The 20,202-nt window shown below is 35.9% G+C and overlaps 1 protein-coding gene across 3 annotated transcripts in view; it reads left to right on the forward strand.

Moving 5' to 3' along the window:
• Positions 1-607: 607 nt before the first annotated feature.
• Positions 608-20,202, forward strand: part of LOC127625450 (ankycorbin-like) — a 68,518-nt gene continuing 48,923 nt past the window's right edge. For 2 of the 3 annotated variants that reach the window (XM_052100747.1, XM_052100749.1), the window contains exons 1-2: positions 608-810; positions 1,499-1,570. In XM_052100747.1, coding sequence (XP_051956707.1) covers positions 1,535-1,570 — 36 coding nt within the window. In that variant the 5' untranslated portion in view covers positions 608-810; positions 1,499-1,534. Of the gene's footprint in view, positions 811-1,349; positions 1,571-20,202 lie in introns of those variants that run through there. The other variant, XM_052100748.1, reaches the window with a different exon arrangement.

The raw sequence follows: 20,202 nt of genomic DNA on the forward strand, positions 1-20,202 counted from the left end.
ATTATACAGATATCTGCCCTCGGGCAATCGTTGATATTGGCTGTGAATTGAATAAATTGGTCTCGTGAACAGAAAAAAATATATAATAATAATAAATAAATAAATATATGAATAAATAAACAAATAAATTGATACGGTTGGCCTACCGTCTTTAAAAAGTATAAGGGTCCGTTCACACAAACATTTTCCTCCGTACGCGCTATTGTTTTCCTAAGTTAAAATGCGTTATTGACCGTTGCGCTCCTCTCGCTTTTTTAACGTCTCGTGCAGGCGTTTTAGTGTGTTAAAGCGGTAAAAACGCGTCTCAAGGCATTCCTGCGTTGTGTTCTATTCGTTGCGTCTAGCTTGTTTTTAGCGCAAGAACGCGTTCAGTCTGAACTGCCCCTAAGAAGCTTTCAGAGTACTAGGCTACTGTCATTTTGTGAAATTTCTAATTTTTATGACAGTTGGTGGGCAGTAATTACCACAGTTTTATTTAGTAACAATAACTGTAAGGATTTTGACTAACACTAAAAAAATGTAAGAGGAATAAAACGAGTCCAGTCCAACTGGCAAGTCACGAGGACACACAGATGGTGACGTCACTCTATCTGCCCGGGGAACAATCAGAGGCATGCAGCGCGAGTGCCACTTGAATGGATTTTTGTCAGCGAATAACTTAGCTGCTGGTTTCTCCACACTAGCCCAACACTCGCATTTTCTGTCGGTTTGTTCTCCTATATTAGTGTCCAAATTATACTACATGGTATAAGAAGCACTTAGCACCACTCGGAAAAGTCTGTTTGGCTTGACTTAACTTTTGCAAAGTGGGTAAGTGCAGAAATTTGAACACTCTTCTCCCGTGTACTTTTCCTTCCACTTTTAACGTATTTGAATCTCAATTTTAGCAGAATTTTAGTATGTAACGTTTTAATAGTTGTCACGGTACAGAATACAATAGGTAGAATTACGATAGGATGTTACATTTACATGCCAGCGTTGTTTACATTAATCGTTTCTGTCAGCTAGGTGAAGACAATGTTGCCATTGTTCCTGTGTGAGGCGCGCGGTCAGTCAGTCCTGTTTTCTTTTCTTATCTTGTTTGGGGTTTAACCACTAGAGTCTCTCTGAACACTTAAACTTTCCTTTAGAGTCTCCTCAAGAAGATCCAAGAATATCAATGACCCCAGTATATGTGTATTTATAGATCTCCTAAAGTGTCTTGGCTCTTGACATCCCCTCCAACATTTTCAACAACTTTAAAGAGACCACAAAATGCTCTTACAGTGTAAAATTAGCACAGTGACTACACAGCCTACTCAGAAATACTTAGTAGCATAAGCACTACCGTTGGGGCCACTGTAACTTGATCCATCTTTGTGTTTTACCACCGAAAGTTTGGTGCTACTTTTGCCATTAATAACGGTTCAGCTCTAATCCTTCTTTTCCGCTGTATTAAGCAACTGTTTGCTTTGGAATGTGTGTGTGTATGACAGACTGACATTTTGGTTTCATTCAGGCGTCTCGAGAACTTTTGGAATCTGGATGGACTAATATGAAGAGCCTGAAGGCAAAGTTTAGGAAGAGCGATGTAAGTACAAATTGACCTTTAACTGCTTTCAGTGATAAAACATTTGTTGGGAACTGGCATAAACACTTGTATAGAATAATGTGACTCATGTAAATGGGAGTTACAGTTACATCATGTCAAATGAAGCCAGCATTTGGATTTGTGATATCCTAATGTAATACCAGCCACACCATATTCTAGTAAATGACTAAATTCTCATGTTTTGAGGTGTAGCGGCTACCATAAACCGTTGCCTCATGATGAGTGAATCACTTACAATCATACATGTCTGTAACTTTATTATTATGACTAGGAGTATAATTTTAAGGCTGAAAATTTCTGCACTTCCAAAGAACTAAATAGTCCTCAGAGGAACTTCCTTCCACCAGATGTGATTCAGCAGTAATGTTTAAGCCTATAATAGAAAATCATCAGTCCCAGAGGACCATATATGAATGCTTTAGAATGAGATGTTATTGCTTATAATTGCATATTTTGACTTGCCAAATCTTTGCCACCTGGGCCGAGTCAGCATATAATGGTTATTGTGAAATTGTGTGTGATCATCAAACCACAGTACTAAACAGGGTTTTATTATACTTTCTGCCAGCCTATGGTCAGAGTGGCATTTTGAACATTCACACAGAATGTTGTTAAATGCATGCTCACCATAGCCACATTCACAGCTCATAAGATTGATTTTCTCCTTGTATGGAGACTGCATCACACTTAACTGTTTTTTGTCTTTAGTAAATGGTGGGTGTTGCTTGCACAACAAGTTGGTTGCCTAGAAACAATACTTTGCCATAATTTTTGAAGAAATCCACTCTGTTTGCCTAATGCCTGGGTAGAGTTTTTGCTGTCTTTGTGCCCTCTCTTATATAAGATGAAAACTATATTATAGAATTGTGTTGCTCAGTCAGTAATATAATTTACTTTTAGTTGTTATTTAGTTTGTTTGATTTTTTTTATAATTTTTTTTTTTTATACAAGAAACCCTATACTCCCTCTTTCAGTGTATGTTCGATGCCTTCTTTTGCTTTCAGTTGTGTTTTACAATTGCTTTATGCTACTACTGTTACCCACATCCTCACCAATCAAAAGTCATGTTCCACTACCTTGCCATACAGGGTGTTCTCTGGAAAAAGAGGTAATGATGAACAAGAGAAACAAAATATCCTCTTGGTTCTATTTTGGGGTTTGTGTGTCAGTCCAGAACTCTACAGGAATTTTCATATAAGGCCAGACGTTCATTCTTGAGCAAAACAGATCAGAGCTGCCAGGATAAATACTTTTTTAAAGACCAGTCACCAGCTCATTCCCAAGGTTTTGTAATAGTTATATTACTCTACCAACTCTTAATGTGTTTTTGCCCTATAGTTTACTCACAGTATTGCATAATAAAAAAAGAGAGAAAACGACATAAGGAGCCCTATTTTAAGAACTCAAGTGCTAAGTGCAGCACTATGCTGTAAGTCATAAGCACAAAGTCAGTGGGCTGCCTAATGAAGTTTTGGTATTTTTGTACAAACATACGCTAAGTATAGGTGCAAATGGGTTTGGCGAAATTGTGTGCAAAAGCACTAATGGGCTGGGTCAAGTGCAATTTAGTTCTTCTCTGGTAATTGCACCCTCTGCATCCCATTATATAGTCCATTCCCTGTCAAGCACTAGCGAGACAGGGCACTGTCTAAACAAAGACATTCATAAGTTATAAAAGGGATAGTTCACCCAGCAATTACAATTCACTCATCATTTACTCACTCATGCCATCCCAGATGTGTATGACTTTCTTTCTTTTGCAGAACACAAATTAAGATTTATGGAAGAGTATTTAAGGCCTTTTTTTATGTAAATCTACACGTTCACTTCAGCATTCTATTGTGGAAGTAACTTTCACATTTACATTCAGCTACCTACTGGTTGGGGCTAGTCAAAGATTGAGATTGATAGTAAAAAAACATATATAGAGTTACATATTGATCTGTTTCTTACCCACACCTATCATATTGTGTCTGAACACATGGATTTAAGCACTGGAGTCATTTGGATTACTTTTATGCCTACTTTATATCATTTTTGGACCTGAAAAGTGCTGGTCACTGTTCACTTGCATTGTGAGGACCAACAGAGCTGAGATATTCTGCTAAAAATCTTCATTTGTGTTCTGCAGAAGAAAGTCATAAACATCTGGGATGGCATGAGTGAGTAAATGATGAGAGAATTAAAATTGAATAAACCATCCCTTTAACTGTGTCCTCATTGAATGTCAGGCATATTTCTGACACAATTCTTTGATACGCATTGAAAATGTGATTCTCGTCAGAATTCAGACGTATGTTTGATTAAATTGTAGAGAATGCAAGTATTATTAATAATTTTCATCATCTGACTTAAAAATCACTCTACAACAGCTGGTCGAAAAATACAAATAAAGATTACCGGTATATCATTAATACAATTTGTAAATATAAACAGTATTATAATAAAAGATAGTTTAACACAAATCTCATACATTTTTATTTCATAAAACAGCTACAACTGTTATTGTCAGTGAAATAATTTGTTATTCCACTGTATTTTCAGAGTTTGGACATAAACTTTATTACCACCTGCTGGTGGAATTGCCAAACTGCAAATGTAGGAACTGAATTTAGACTTTGTGCTGAAACAGAGGTGGTTCTGAAACAACTTAGTTCAATAACCTTTTTCTCAGGAAAAAAGCAAATTAGTCTTTGCACCACTTCATTAACATACAATAGACCCACAGATTCTGCACATACACCCACAGGTAGTGCAAACACTCCCATCCATGCCTCTTTGCGCAGGCACGAAAATTTCACTTAGAATTAGCATTTTCACGAAAATTGCATAACACGTAGCGCACAGTCGTTGCGCATAAAGTGCATTCAAAATAGAGCCCATTTTCATATTTCTTGGCATTTGTAACATGTTCAAGATTAACGCTCTTTATGTGTAGCAGTTTTAAGGTTACAAGACATCAAAAACAGCTGGGTGTAGACCAGATCTATTGAATCTCACTGGGATAGCTGCACTATGTAACTTCTGTCATCCAATTTAGGGTTGCAAGAATGGAGCTTTTGTGCACACAAATCAATTGCAGAGGCATATCTAATTTTGTGATGTTTACATGATGAGGACTCTTTTATCTGCTCATGGACTCACATTGAACATTGAGCACAGTGACTGCTTCAGTCATTGTGAAAACATTTGGAAAACCTCCACTCCTGCTCTGGGCTCATTTGTATTTACGCTCTCCATCCATGTAAGTGCCTAGACATACAGTAAGCTTACACCGTTTAGCAGGCTGACATGGCAACCTGGCCTCTTCAATTTAGCTTGCTTCTAACAAATTTATTGTCAGGCTTTTTAAGCAATTAACATTATTATGTGTTTTAGTTCAAAAGGTTCCTAATTTTCTTATTTAATCTCATTTCCTTAATTTAGAATGTGAATATGATGCAATAGAAATAGTGAATTTTGAAATGTATTTTGGATAAAATTGAATCACACATTGTTGGCAGAGTGCATTGTTTATTTAAAACAGGGGATTGCTATTACAAGAAACTAAACTAGAGAACATATTTTGAATAGTGTGCCCTATGCTATGCTGTCCATTAAGGGTTAGTTCACCCAAAAATGAAAAGTATTAGGGCTGCACAATAAAAAAAAAATTATAATAATATAATAATTCAGATTTCAAGCTGCTGCAATAAACCAATTGTTAAAAGTGACAGTTATAGCATTCCATTTATGTGTGCTGTGCTCCAATTGCCTCAATATTTTCTATTTACAATGTTTTTTGGTCCATTCTGTGCATGAATGCAGCCCTCTACATAGTTAAAAAATAATTCGCATATGCAACCAAATTTTGCGCTATGCAACTAAAATATATATATTTTTTAAATGTTCTGATTTTACTTGCCAGAACTTGAGTTGTGTGGTGGTGAAGAAGAACTTCAGTGCCACGGCCCTTTTACTGAATAAGAAGCTGACGATTAAGAAGCTGAATTCAGTCTCATCTTTTACAGCGTGTTGTGTGTGCACCCTGAAGGAAATTTTACCTTATTGGCTGCAGTGGGATCTCAGTCATGATCATCTATCTCATGATCAGTCGTGATCGCGCTGTCTCCATCACTTATGTTCAGCCGTGAAATGGCATTGACATTGTATTTAACAACGTTAACTCTGACTTTGGTTAAACTTTTCCCCGGACTGTTTTCATTCTCCATTTTAAAGCATGGCCACAGACCAGTAACGTGCATGTTGAACGTCTGTTAGAAGGTAAAAGTGTTGCAAAACTTGAGAGCTTGTAGATTTGAATTTGAGACTGTGTACAGTAAATATTTTAACAAGCAAGTCATACACATTATACAAGTAAAAGTTTCCTTCTGCGTTGTTCCATGTATTTTGTATCCAAAGACAAGACCCATTTTCATTTAGTGTCTTTTAATATCCTTTCTGTAATTTACAGACAGTTGGTGATCAGAAAGATAAAAATAAACATTATTTCTAATCCTACATTGCACGGATGAGGGAAAAACCACCATGCAACTTCTCTCGTTAATGTGCATTGCTCTCATTCAACCATAAACACTTGTCCCTTAAAGAGACAGTACCAATTTAGCACCAATTTGTCATGCATATCAATGTAAACTCCATGTAAAGTGCACAAGTGTATGTAAACAAACATGTTACAAAATGTAGTATATAGTATATAAGTGTAATAAATGTGTAAATGCATAAATATTTAAAAAGCACAATCACAAATTGTGAAATATTTTAACTTTAGAAAACACTAATTATGAATTAATAAATACAAATCTTTAACAAATCTATGCAACGGTTTGGCCATTTTATTTATTTATTTTTGCATAGTAATTTTGAAATTAGGAGCACTTAAATTATAATTTTTATAATACAATTATTAATTCTATTTTCATTAGGTTCCAACCTTGTGAATATTTTGTAAAAATGTTTATGAAATTTCAAACAATGACAACTGCTTATTAATAAAAATGCAATTTGATGACATATAAATTGATAGAATGTGAAATTTATAAACAAATGTGATTTTAAAAGTATCAAAAGCAAAATATGAAAATAAAATCTCCCATACTATATACTAGGGATGTCCCGATACCACTTTTTCCATTTCCGATCCGATTCCGATAACGGAAATCTCAGTATTGGCCGATACCGATCCCGATCCGATACCAGTGTTGTTTTATTGCATAATCAGTTTATAATATCTTTACATTATTGTGTGGAAATAATTGGGTGTACTCTTTAATATGTAAAGAAACACAAACCTTTAACTACACATTATTTCAATATAAATGTATAGCTTATTAAGAAACACTTTATTATTAACTAGCATACTGGATACTGGCACTCCCTGAGTTCTGATTACACGCACCTGCATATCATTAGTGGCTAATCAATGACTGCATAAATACCCCGCTTTCTCACCCGCGCGTGCGCACACACACTCTCTCTCTCTCTCTCTCTCTCTCTCTCTCGCTCTCGCTCTCGCTCTCGCTCTCGCTCTCGCTCTCTCACTTTCACTTTCACACTCTGTGCCTGTTCTCATTGATAGTAGAAAGTTCTGGAGTCTCAGAAATACTATGTCAAACATGTGTCTTCATTATTGCCTGCAAGTATCATAAAATTGTTGTAAGTTATCTCTTTCGTCGTGTCTATACACTGTCTGGATATTACTTACCTGCTGTTTGCCACTCTGCTTAACTGGATTTACTCACAATGTTTACATCACTGTTTCAATCCTCTGCTCAATAAACCCTGCAGAGTTCATATCTCTGCTGTGAGTCTCTCCATGACAGCTTTAACTTTTAAACCCTCACCCTTTTTGTTCACAGTTTAATTCGCTTCCAGTGCCGTTCTAAGTCCATATTATAAGTGAACCGAACTGCTGAGCATCTACATCTGAGATGTTCGTTTGTAGCGCTCAAATATTGTGCACGTGTGAAGGCTATAAATAGCCGCGTGTGTGTGTGTGCGTAAACCGAAGCACCATTCACTAACGGGCTGAAGCTGCGCGTGCATTTATATGTTTACTTATTAAACACAGCTCTGCGAATTGCAACAGGCTATCGCGTGTCTTCAAGTGGCTTTGAATAAAATGCACGAGTCATATGAACCGCTTTAATGGTGTTTTAACAGTTCTTTTATGTCATTTTTTAAGCTTGACAGTAACGAACATGACTAACACAGAGTATCGGATTTGGGTCGGGCTCGTCAGACCGATACCCGATCCGTCTAAAAACGTCAATATCGAAGCCGATACCGATCTAGCTATCGGATCGGGACATCCCTACTATATACATATATAAATATATATACACACACACACTGGCAGCCAAAAATTTGGAATAATCTACAGATTTTGCTCTTATGGAAAGAAATTTGTACTTCTATTCACCAAAGTGGCATTCAGCTGATCACAATGTATAGTCAGGACATTAATATCATGACAAATTACTATTACAATTTGAAAGAAATGTTCAGAACTTCTACTTCAAAGAGTCCTCATCAAAAAATCCTCCACGTGTAGCAATGACAGCTTTGCAGATCCTTGGCATTCTAGCTGTCAGTTTGTCCAGATACTCAGGTGACATTTCTCCCTACACTTCCTGTAGCACTTGTCATAGATGTCTTGTCGAACACTTCTCACACACCTTACAGTCTAGCTAATCCCACAAAAGCTCAATGGGGTTTAGATACATAACACTCTTTTCCAATTATCTGTTGTTCAATGTCTGTGTTTTTTGCCCACTCTAACATTTTCTCATTGTGTTTCTGTTTCAAACGTGGCTTTTTCTTTGCAATTCTTCCCATGAGGCCTGCACCCCTGAGTCTTCTCTTTACTGTTGTACATGAAACTGGTGTTGAGCGGGTAGAATTCAATGAAGCTGTCAGCTGAGGACTCTGATGTATTAATTCTCTTGTTTAGTTGTACATCTGGCCTTCCACATCTCTTTATGTCCTGTTAGAGCCAGTTGTCCTTTGTCTTGAAATATTCAGCTTTTTGGCAATTTCAAGCATTGTATAGCCTTCATTCCTTAAAACAATGAAAGCTGTTTCTTTTTTTTTCTTTTCATTTTTGACCTAATATTGACCTTAAGACATGCCAGTCTATTGTATACTGTGGCAACTCAAAAACAAACACTAAGACAATATTAAGCTTAATTTAACAAACCAAATAGCTTTCAGCAGTGTTTGATATAATGGCAAGTGATTTTTTTGGTACCAAATTAGCAATTTAGCATGATTACTCAAGGATAAGGTGTTGGAGTGATGGCTGCTGGAAATCAGGCCTGTCTAGATTTGATCAAAAATTGCTTTTTTTTTTTTTCAAATAGTGATGGTGCTGTTTTTTAACTCCGTAATGTCCTGACTATACTTTGTGATCAGTTGAATGCCACTTTGTGTTTATTCAGGACGATAATTCATCTAGTTGTCCTGATTTGTACTTGGTTTTCATTTTGGAGGATGTTGATAATGATGAAAAGGGAAATTAAAACAGCCTTAATGACCATTATTTTGCAAGAATTTTAGTTACTCTCTAGATTAGGTGAACTTTCAAGTCTGCTTTTCCTTGGCAGCATCATTAGAGATTGTGTTCTTTTTAGAGTTGACATGTTTTAGTTTATATATAGTCTTAAGTTTATAGAGAACACATAATTTACTTTCATGTCCGGCCTTGTATCTAACACTAATAGGTTGATATGTTAATGTAAAGCTAAACATGTTTCGAAACGTTTCCCACCAAGCTTTTTGCCTGAAGAAAGTCAATGCAAGGCTTCCAGCAGACTGGATTTATCTCATCTGGAATGTAGTCATGTCCACAGCACTTAATTAGTGTCCTTGCTCCAGACCTTTCTTGCATTAACTACAACCTTCAATATGATGAAACCCCCACTAACATCTATCTCAAGCTGTCAGAGGAGATAAGGAGTTTTTTTTTTTATTGTTTTTGCTTGCATAAAATTTTTGTCAAAAGAAGAACTTGAATAAATGTCATTACAGTGTTGTTAATGGTATTTTAGTTTCACCTTAGGTCAATGTATACATTCTGGAAAGAATCAGATGTGCAACGGCTATGTTAAAGTGGTTTAGGAGGGAGGCAGTGTTGTCTGGCTAGTGATAAGGCTAGCTGTGTTCTCAGTGCCTTGAAAACCTTGCGGAATTACCTCATCAGTAAGTAATGGCTGCCAGGAGATTTAAAAACAGGGTCTCTGCCATGTGAGGGTAAAACACACAAACTTTCATTACACTGTATGACCTCAAATGGCAGAAACTAATGTCTCCTGTGCAATATTTATTTTGTGGGTTAAATCAGAGTCTATGCTATTTCACAGGCTGCTGTGGCTGCTAAGAACACAAATGTAGCAGCATCCCTTCCCCCTCTCTGCTTCTAACTGTATTTGCTTGGCCATAGCAGACTGCATAGACGCTAATTCCTTTCTATCCTCTGTTGTAGACTGACACCTTTCATACTCTGTCAGTTGCTGCTTAAGTCAAACCTTAAAGAGAGTGGATCATGGTCTACCATGACCACAAGTGACGGTCCAGTGCCCTTTCCAAAAGTAGGTTGCCTTAATAATAGCACTTTCTATTGACCGTGCCAAAAATAATATAATTGAAAGTGACCCCAATAATAATGCAAACAGGTTGGTTTATTTTGAGTGGCTAATAAATGTCTCGCATTTGACAATCAACTGACCCCATACCATTTTCCAAACCCTCTGTATACTCTGTTCTGATTCTGAGCCAATAAAATTTGCATGGCAATTGTCCATTCTATGAAGGACCAATTGGAACTAGGATAACCAATCAGTGTGAATCTGGAAGCAGTGCAGCAAAGCTGATGAGAATGTGCCCAGCAGGTATCTGCACTAAGTATTTATTCTTTATTAGCCTAGACCCAGCTGCCCAGCTGCCCAGCTCTAGAGATTAACAAAATCTAGTCCCAACACACCCCTCCCCATAATCTCAGGGCTGTAGTTTCCATCCACTCTGGTCTTCATCCTCTGGCCTTACACTGCTATCCCACTCATTTAATTTGCCTTATTCTCACTGCATGTGGCTTTGACGTGATAAGGCGGAGTCCTGATAATATATGATGGCCTTACAGTATTTCCTTTGTGAATTTAGACGCATGCTGTGAGATTTTAAATTGGTTTATGCATGAGTCACCTCGCAGTAACTGTTTTTTATTGGTGAAGTAATGACAGTTTTTCCAAATTGAGAAATAAACCTTTAGAATAAATCAAACACATCTGCCTCCCTAAACTGGTGCATTCAGACTGCTAAATGTGGGGATTAAGGAACGCTCCAGGAAGCTGATCTCAGATAAGTGTTTGTTTGGATACAGTTTATACTGATTGCTCACCACAACGCAATTCATTTCAGCAAGCATTTCAGCTATTCTTTTTTCTCTTTTGTTGTATGTTATTGTAAGACATTAAATGAGAATGTGGGTGTCAGCTATCTTGTATCAATAGGCTACTTTTCAGTAAAAAAAGTTTAATTTAAAAAAAAAAAAAAAAAGTCAGTCTGAGAAACTATCCCTTTTTCCAAATTAAATCATATTTTGCACCTAGAAACCACAATGTCCTCCACCATTTTGTCCTCTAAATTGTTGAAACAGAGGTTAGAGGCAAGCGCCTTGAGTTTGTATAATTAATCAGTCTGTTGTGTCTCTGCTGTGATGAGCCTTAATGCTGAAGATTAAAGCCGTTTAAAGCCATTTCATAGCTTTAGCAGTGTAGTAGTAATACAAACGATCACGGAGTGCTGTCGAATATAAACACTGAGTGACACTGACTCACTTCACGTCACCAACTGGCTCATAATAAGCATTTTAGCACAAGGCTGCAACAAAATAATTTGAAAAAAATTAATATACATTTTGGGCTTGGCCAATTTTTTGTCCAGGAGTGTGTGTGTGTGTGTATACACACACACACTCCTGGACAAAAATTGGCCAAGCCCAAAATGTGAAAAAAGTATGATTTTAGTGGTCTCCATGTATCATGGTGGGGAGCCTTTTCAGCTGCTGGTACTGGTGAGCTGCTTCAATGTGAAAACTCAATTAATGCTTTGGAGTACAGGAGAATATTGCAGAACGGCTTGCTTCCCACAATTGAAAAGTTGTTTTCTAGAGAGGAACAATTAGATGTTATTTTTCAACAAGACAATGCTCCGTCCCACACTGCAAATACCACCAAGAAGTGGCTAAAGAACAAGTCCATCAGGTTAATGTTTTGGCCTGATCAGAGTCTAGATTTGAACCCTTTTGACAATATTTGGAATCATCAACTGTTTGAAGCCATCAAGATTTAGTGGAACTCTTCTTTCTGTAAAAAGCTGTCTGCAAGTTTACCCAACAAGGCTTAAGCATTTAAAGAAAACAAATGAAAAAACTATCCCACACTTAATTACTTTATCTGTTTGTTCAATGCTTGCTAATTTCCTGACCAATGATTTGTGGTTAAGACCATTAAAAGCTTAATGTTATAATAGTAATAATAGTTATGTATGTATTTATTTAAATCACAGCCTTTTGCAGTTCCATAATTGCGCAAGACCATTTTTATTGTATTTCAAATCATTTGGCAGCCCTAAGGAAGGAGCATGAAATGAATATGATGACATGCTCTGTAGAAAACATATAAATTACTGGCCAAATAAAAGGTGCATTAAAATCATTATGATATTCACTATATTGCTTAATTTTATATCACTAACAAAAACATCACAAACACATTGTGAATTTTGTATATATTGCCCTGGAAACAAACATTAACAGAAATTTGTTTTTAGACTCCATATACCTTTGCATGCAATCACTCCTAATATAGTCGGTCTGAACTCACCATAAATATGGTAAAATAATCCTCATGTCCATCTTCTAACCCTGTGTTTCATCTCTTTTCAGAGGCAAATTATTTGCACAGGTCTTCCAAGTGTTTTAGCAACGAACATAAAAAGAACATAAAAAAGATCCCTACATTCTTTTTATGGGGATGAATTTGGTGGAATGTGATAATGAAAGTTCAAAGTTAGATTCAACTTAATTATGTTATTCTTGTTCACAACCTTGCCTCAAACAAGTCATGATTTTTTGTCTTTTAATTCCTATATTCAAACTAATGTAAACTACTCTTCATTCTGGAATTGTATAATCAGTTTCAGCTGTAGTTTGGTAGAAAAGATGCATTGTTTTCAGACAAGGTTCATATGGTTGGCATTAGTAAAATACTGGAAGTAATAATTTCCCAGAGCTACAGATACTTGCCCCTCATGTTACTCAGGTCTAACTATTTTGAGCCTAGACACATCTCTTTGATTTATTAAGAGGTTAATCCATGGATGGACCCCTCATCCAGAAGTTTGTGGCAGAGTAAATTCTCATATGACTCATAATGACAAGGCTCAAAACTATGGAATTCCAGGGTATGCGCATTTCAAAGCTGTTACACATGAGAAAGGCCTTTGTACACTATGTAAGAATTTCACAAAAAAAGAGAGAGAAAAAAAATGCTCTGGACGTGAGGTGGTTGGTTATATGAGTAATGTATGAGTATCCCTAATGTTGCTATATGCTATATAATGTGTTAAAAAGGGAGCAATCAAAGTGAAAGGTGACTGAGGATAACATCTGGCCTAACAATAATTTTTGTTTTTTTTAAATTATACAAGTTTGGCACAACCTGATGTTGAGTAATAATGACAATTTTTAAGTGAACTATCCATTTAAGACCATCTCAATACTATGTGTGAAAACATGTCAAAGGCCCATAGCTTTAGGGAATAGCAGAGTGGCTTTAGCAGCTGTTGTTTGTCTGCACGGACCAACCTGAATGAATCTGAATTGAGGGTTTTCTCAGAACTCTTCAGCACTTGTATCGGGATTTCTTTTGTACGGTGCAGAGCTCCAAAGATCTAAGCTTTGCATTCAAACCCATTCTGAAAATAAAGCGCTGAATGGATATCCAGAGCCAACTGTTTCAACCCCTCAAGTTCTGACCTATTCATTTGAGTTTTATTAATATGCCACATGGTTGAATATATAATAATGAGATTAAGAGGGACATTATACTGTATCTTCAATGTACTTTCACCCTCCTGAACTGGAATCGGCTGGGCATATGCTGTTCGGATGGACAAATTTAAATAGAGCAGGCCAAGTAGCTGAACAACAACTAGACATCGTTGATGAATAAATGTGACCAGTCATGTTACATTTTTTTAAAATAATTTACTCACCGTTATATTGTTTCAAAATTAAAAATGAAATAAGACAGAATGTTAGTCTCAGTCACCATTCACTTTTATTGCAACATTTTTCATACAGTGAAACAGAATGATGACTGAGGCAATCAGTCGCAAACATTCTGCCTGACATCTCCATGTGTTCCATGGATAAAAATGTAAATGGCTGTGGACCAACATGAGGATGAGTAAATGATGACAGAATTGTCTTCATTGAACAAGACATATCCCTTTAATGAATTTGTCTGTTAGAGGTCTGAAAGTTGCAGAAGTTCTGAACAAGATGTTTTTTTTTCAGCTTGGTTGTCTTTTTTGGACTGGGGAAGGGAGTTTTGGTCCTTAAAGTTAAGAGTATGTTAACAGGACATTGAACCCTTGTATTTTAAAAGATCAAGGCATGATATGACCAATTTCTTTTCAAAAACTGCTAATACTTTTAATTGATTAATATCTTAATAAAATATATGCTTATTTTAAACAATCTCTAGTAGATATTATTTAAGCTTATACAAATTGTTTCAATGAAGCTTTTATATTTAGTTGTGTGATTTATCCATCATGTAATGGTAATGTGTGAGTTTCAAATGTTTTATTTTTAACACAGGAATGTTATTTTCTGAACATTCACCTTACTACGCAACAGTTGTCATCTAAGGAATCTTATACAGTGAGGTGGTCCATATGTTAGCTGTAGAGCTTAGTGTGAGTGTAATCATTTAAACGGTGAAAACGGCTAGTGCCAGGCTTGAACAGTGACTTATGTGATACAAGGTTATAGTCCAACATTTTCTCATGATGCTCTTCCTCTGCTTGTAAATTTGAGAAGCCATTAATTGAAAGCCAAACTGGCTGGTTCACATGGGCTGACGTGGTACACAAGTTTTTGATCCAGTTGGCTTATGTACAAGAACAAGCAATATGAAGTTATTCATAGGGTTGGGTAATATGACAATATCATATCAACTAAGGCTGTAACGGTTATCGGTAAAAAATTTAAACGTATGGTTCGCCACCCACAGTTCAGTAAGCATGGGCACCGCAAGTTCACCTTAAGTTTAATGACGCATATAGAGCACAAGGTTTGAAGGAAACAAAGCGTCAAATATACAGGCACAGTTACAACCTCCGCTAATGCACCTGTATGGCTTTGTAGATAGACAAGCTACACCTGTGTTTCATGTGGGTCAATTTGATGATATCAGAGTTCTGAACACGTTGTGTATAGTTGAAAATAGCAAGTGGAGAAAATTATCCACTGAGAGAGAAGCCCCAAGCGTTTCTCCTTTCTGGGAACATTTTCTTTTTGCAGTCAGTTACAACAGCAATGGTCAAAAAACATTTACAAAACAGGCACTGTTTGCAGACATTGCTTGACGCCTTCTTTCCTCACGTGGCTGTAATCTATCGCGCATGCGAGCCTCAATAATGCGCTTTGATTAATGGCTTTAAAATGCCGTTATAGTAATACATCGATACATGATTAATCATTTACACTGACATGACTCAGGCCGCAGGTGAGCCGAAATTGCAAACACTCCCTTCTGTTTTTAAGCAGACCCTCAGTACTAATTCGGACTGACAAGAAACAATAACTAAAGCACTTGGAGTTCATTGCCATATGTGGAATTTCCACATATGATTAAAATACCCGATCCGCATTATCACAACATTCTTTCTTGTGCCCATTTTAATAGCAATGTTATTCCTTCTATAGTGATATACAGATTCCAAATGTTGAATATAGTTTAAGTTCAAGTATTAATTTATAATATTGTTTCAGTGTTTGGAGAAAATTATTTATTTATTTTATTTTAGTTAAGCACCCTGATGAAAATTAACTATGATTTTACTATAGTAATATTGTAGTAACCATGAACCAGAAGTAACCATCTGAGCAGAAATTGTGGTTTTGATACAATTAACCATGGTCTTATAACAGTAATACTGCAGTTTCCATTTAGTAATCATGATTTTACTATATATTGTATCCATGACAGTAACCATGTTTTTATTAAGGGCAAATCTGTTGAAGTGTTTCCAAAAAGAGTATTCTTTGTATTTGGCAGTAATATTTTTTTTCATGAACATGGCAAATACAGAACTGTACCAAAACCATGACCCTAAACCATGACACAAACTGAATCATGAGAAATTTGAACCGTTACACCACTAGTGGTGACTATACAAAGTGTCAATGGCTAGAGATTTTGTTACATCTTGTATATTGCAATTTATGTAAATATCCATGTGTGCATATCTATCAATGGGCAGGGATTCACTTAAGACTGAGATAATTGAAGAAACATGGATGGGGTTTTTCAGGCATTACAAATTTCATTGCAATTCAGCAAATTCAATGAAATTTTTCTTGCAGTCAGTGCTTCATAATTGCTAAATATGCATCTCATCTGACACAGGCATCTGTGCAGCAGGATTCCCTATATTTTTGCTCCAGAGACAGGGGAGCGCAGAGCAGGATGCCTCGCTGTGAAGACTACATAACTTATGTGACCCATTTATATTCTATTGATTTTTTTTTACCTTAAAGCGCTATGGAGGAAATCAAACAGCTAGACAGCCCAACATTCCCCACTACTAAAATTCTGTTCGAATGATGTTTGGAAATAAACCGGCCATGTTTGCCTTCAGATATACAGTCATGGGAAAAAATAAGGACACCCCATGAAACATTAAGTTCTTTATGAAATGTGAACATATCAATATTTTATCTTCTTTCAAACAATATCTATAGATAAAGGTGATGTAATTGAACCAAAAACAAAGATGCCAATTCCTATTGAGGAAAAAGTTAGGACACCCTATGCCCTAATAGCTGGTATTTTCCCCTTTGGCTGAAATAACCTCAATAAAACATTTCCTATAACTGTCTACCAGTCTCTGACATCGACTGGGAGAAAGTTTTTCCCACTCCTCCATGCAGAATTGTTTCAGCTGTGTGATGTTTGAGGGGTTTCTTGCATGCACAGCCCATTTCAAATGACCCCACAGCATCTCAATAGGATTAAGATCCGAGATGTGACTTGGCCATTCCAGAACTCTCCATTTCTATCTTTTGAGCATTCCTTGGTGGATTTACTGGAATGTTTTTGGTCATTGTCATGTTGCATAGTCCACATCCGTTTCAGCTTCAATTTTCGGACAGATGGTCTTACATTTTCCTCAAGCACTCTCTAATACAATGAAGAATTCGTAGTGGATTCTATGATAGTGAGCTGGCCAGGCCCTGCAGCAGCAAAGCAGCCCCAAACCATGACATTTCAACCCCCAAGCTTAACAGTTGGTACAATGTTCTTGTGCTCAAATGCTCTCTTTGGTTTACGCCACACATGTCGTCTGTTACTGTGCTCAAACAATTCAACTTTGGATTCATCAGTCCAAAGCACATTGTTCCAGAAGTCTTGGTCTTTGTCTAGGTGTTGTCTGGCAAACTTTAGTCTTGCCCTGTCCTATCTTTTTTAAGAACATTTTACAAATAATTTTAAAAATAAATGTCTTCAGTTTTATTAGTTTATTTATATTACCTCCATCTTAATATTCGTACTCAATATTGTTAAAATGAAGATCTAATGTCCATATGTTGAAAAAGACAAAGGTTTTCATGGGGTGTCCTATCTTTTTCACATGACTGTACATATTTTCTGTACAGATTACTTAAATCATTAAGTGTTTGTTTTCATTGGATATTTTTACACATGTATTATTTTCTTTGTTGCATAGATTTAAGAACATGTTGAGTTTCTTGAGAGGTTTATAATATTAATAATACTTCTGGTCAACAACATATCAGACTGAAATGTATATGGTAAGGTTCATAAAACCAATTAATTTATTTTTTTTACTTTGACTATATTTGTCAAGTTCCAAATAAACAGAAAATTATTAAAGAGGATGTATTTTTCATTTATGTAATTAAATCACTGACTGGATTATCCAAAAATAGACATGGTTTAGAATATGGTTATTTAATATATAAACATTTTGATTTTTCTAGAAATAAAGAATACTATATTATGATATAAAATTATTCCAATCCTGATAAAAGATTGTGGTCATATTGCGCACCCATGATTTAGCATTATACTGAAAACATTCAGCATGACATATCAAGTACAAAGGTCACAACTTGGAAACATACCTACACTGTAAAACAAAATACTGTTAAATGTACGGTAAAATAAATGGCAGCTTCTGTTGCCAGAAATTCAATGTAAAAAAATTACGGTAACCACGTTTCGGGCTTTACGGGATGTAATATTGATGCCAGTATATTTTACGGTGCATTACCGTTGTTTATATTATCAAATAATAAACTTGATATATTAACCTTCTGAAACTGTAAAAATCTGCTTTTCACTTTATATTGTATTGTTAATCACCTTTGTAATTACAAAAGGGCACATTATGACATGAAGTTCATCAATATAGGCCTGGAGCAATGACAATAAACATTTAGAGACAGTGCTCATGTGAAATTAACATTATGAAATAAATGTTAACTAAACTACATCAAATATAATACAGAACACCCCAATGCACATAACTGATTTTAAAAATAAGAAGAAACAACTATTCCCGTCAAATATAATGAAATTAACTGGGTCATGCAGGGAAATCTGGGGATTATTTTTACAATACTTTACCATAATTTACCGTAAAAAGTAAATGCATGTACTCTCTTGTTAAATGCAATATACATTTGTACTGGTAATTATACAGAAAATAATAATTTTTACATAAAAATATATATATATTTTGACAATTTTAACGTAAAACTACCCATTTACGGTAACTACCATTAACATTTTTTACAGTATACATTGTTTTGCGAACGGGTGAGGAAGGAAAATTATCTAATGTTTATTTTAGTGGTTGGAGGTATCACTTAAAGCTAGGGTTTGTAATCCAGAGAGGTTAGCAGTTATTCAAAGTTAGCTTTGAAAGCTTAGAGCCCGCCCTCACTTCAGAGGTGTCTCCAAGGCCACACCTCCACACATGAACACACACACAGAGCAGAGTCTTAAGCGCCAGGAGCGGTTTCAGATTAACTCATTCTCATTCACAGGTTAGACATTACAATAAAAACAAACGTAATTCTCACGCTCGCTCTGCACAGCGTCAAAGAACCTGCGCTGATGACATGTGATTTACATTTAGAGCACTTAAATTATTGATTGCTATCAGGATGTGAAGACACTTTCAACCAGAATAACAAAACACATTTCTGGAAAAGATTGCACACCCTAGCTGTAATGACGAGGAAATTATACAGTGTGCTTGGTAAAAGGCCCAATGATTGGATGAATTATATTGTATGTCTATTAATCCTTAATCTTCAAATTATGAAATTGCCATGTTCTGTCCTACATAGTAAACTGCATATGTTTATGAACAGATGACAGAAATTCTGTTTGATCTAAACCACTTGTCTTGCCTTTGGCCCTAAATATTGCATGTCTGAGAGGATCTTTATCAGATAAAATTGAAATGCTTACACTGAACGATGGGTGGAGGTAATGTTTGTGCCATGTGTCTTTGTTCTCCACTGGTAATTTAGTCCTACAGGCTCTTTTGAGATAATGTTAAGTGTTTCCTGTTTTTGCAAAGGCCCGCCATGACAAAAAGGAGATCTCCAGGCTGTTGCTAGTTTAAAGTATCTTGAGTTATTTTGGAGGTATTTGTAGTCGATTTTTAAATGGTTTTAATTACACAGATTGCCGCATGCTAGTTCTATCTTCATCACTTGAATAATTTAGTGGATTACAAGCAATAGACAGAGTGATAGTTGTTATATGCAGTTATATGCATGTTATCCTAGAACCTTGATTATGATGGTTTGTTTGTTTGCAGATCTTTCTAATTAGATTTCTCCAATGTCTTTTTAGTTCCTCAAATTAAGCAAGTCCGGAGCATTACAGAAAAGAGGCAACTAATATTTTTGCCAGTCACTCAACCTTTTTCCTTCTCAGATGTGCTGTTCAGCAGTAAAATTCAATGTTGCCTTGAAATTCTTAAACCTTAATTTGACTAACAATAAGCTACAATCAGAATTTGAAGTCTGATACAATCTAGTTTTAGTCTGCCTACTTTCCAGTATTATTACTACCATAATACACTGCATTGGTGTAAATACAATATTAGATATTATCTGTCATGTTATGTATAGTTTTCATGTATGTGTTTCTGTTCATTTGTTTCTTTATCATTGTCAAAAGCTGCTTGTTATTCACTTTTGCACTGAAATTTCTTCTCTAGTTTTACCTTCACTGTTCTAAAAGGATATCATTTACTTTTGGCCAGCCTGGTCTCATGAA

The sequence above is a fragment of the Xyrauchen texanus genome, chromosome 31, assembly GCF_025860055.1.
Source record: "Xyrauchen texanus isolate HMW12.3.18 chromosome 31, RBS_HiC_50CHRs, whole genome shotgun sequence".
NCBI classification, from domain to species: Eukaryota; Metazoa; Chordata; class Actinopteri; order Cypriniformes; family Catostomidae; genus Xyrauchen; species Xyrauchen texanus.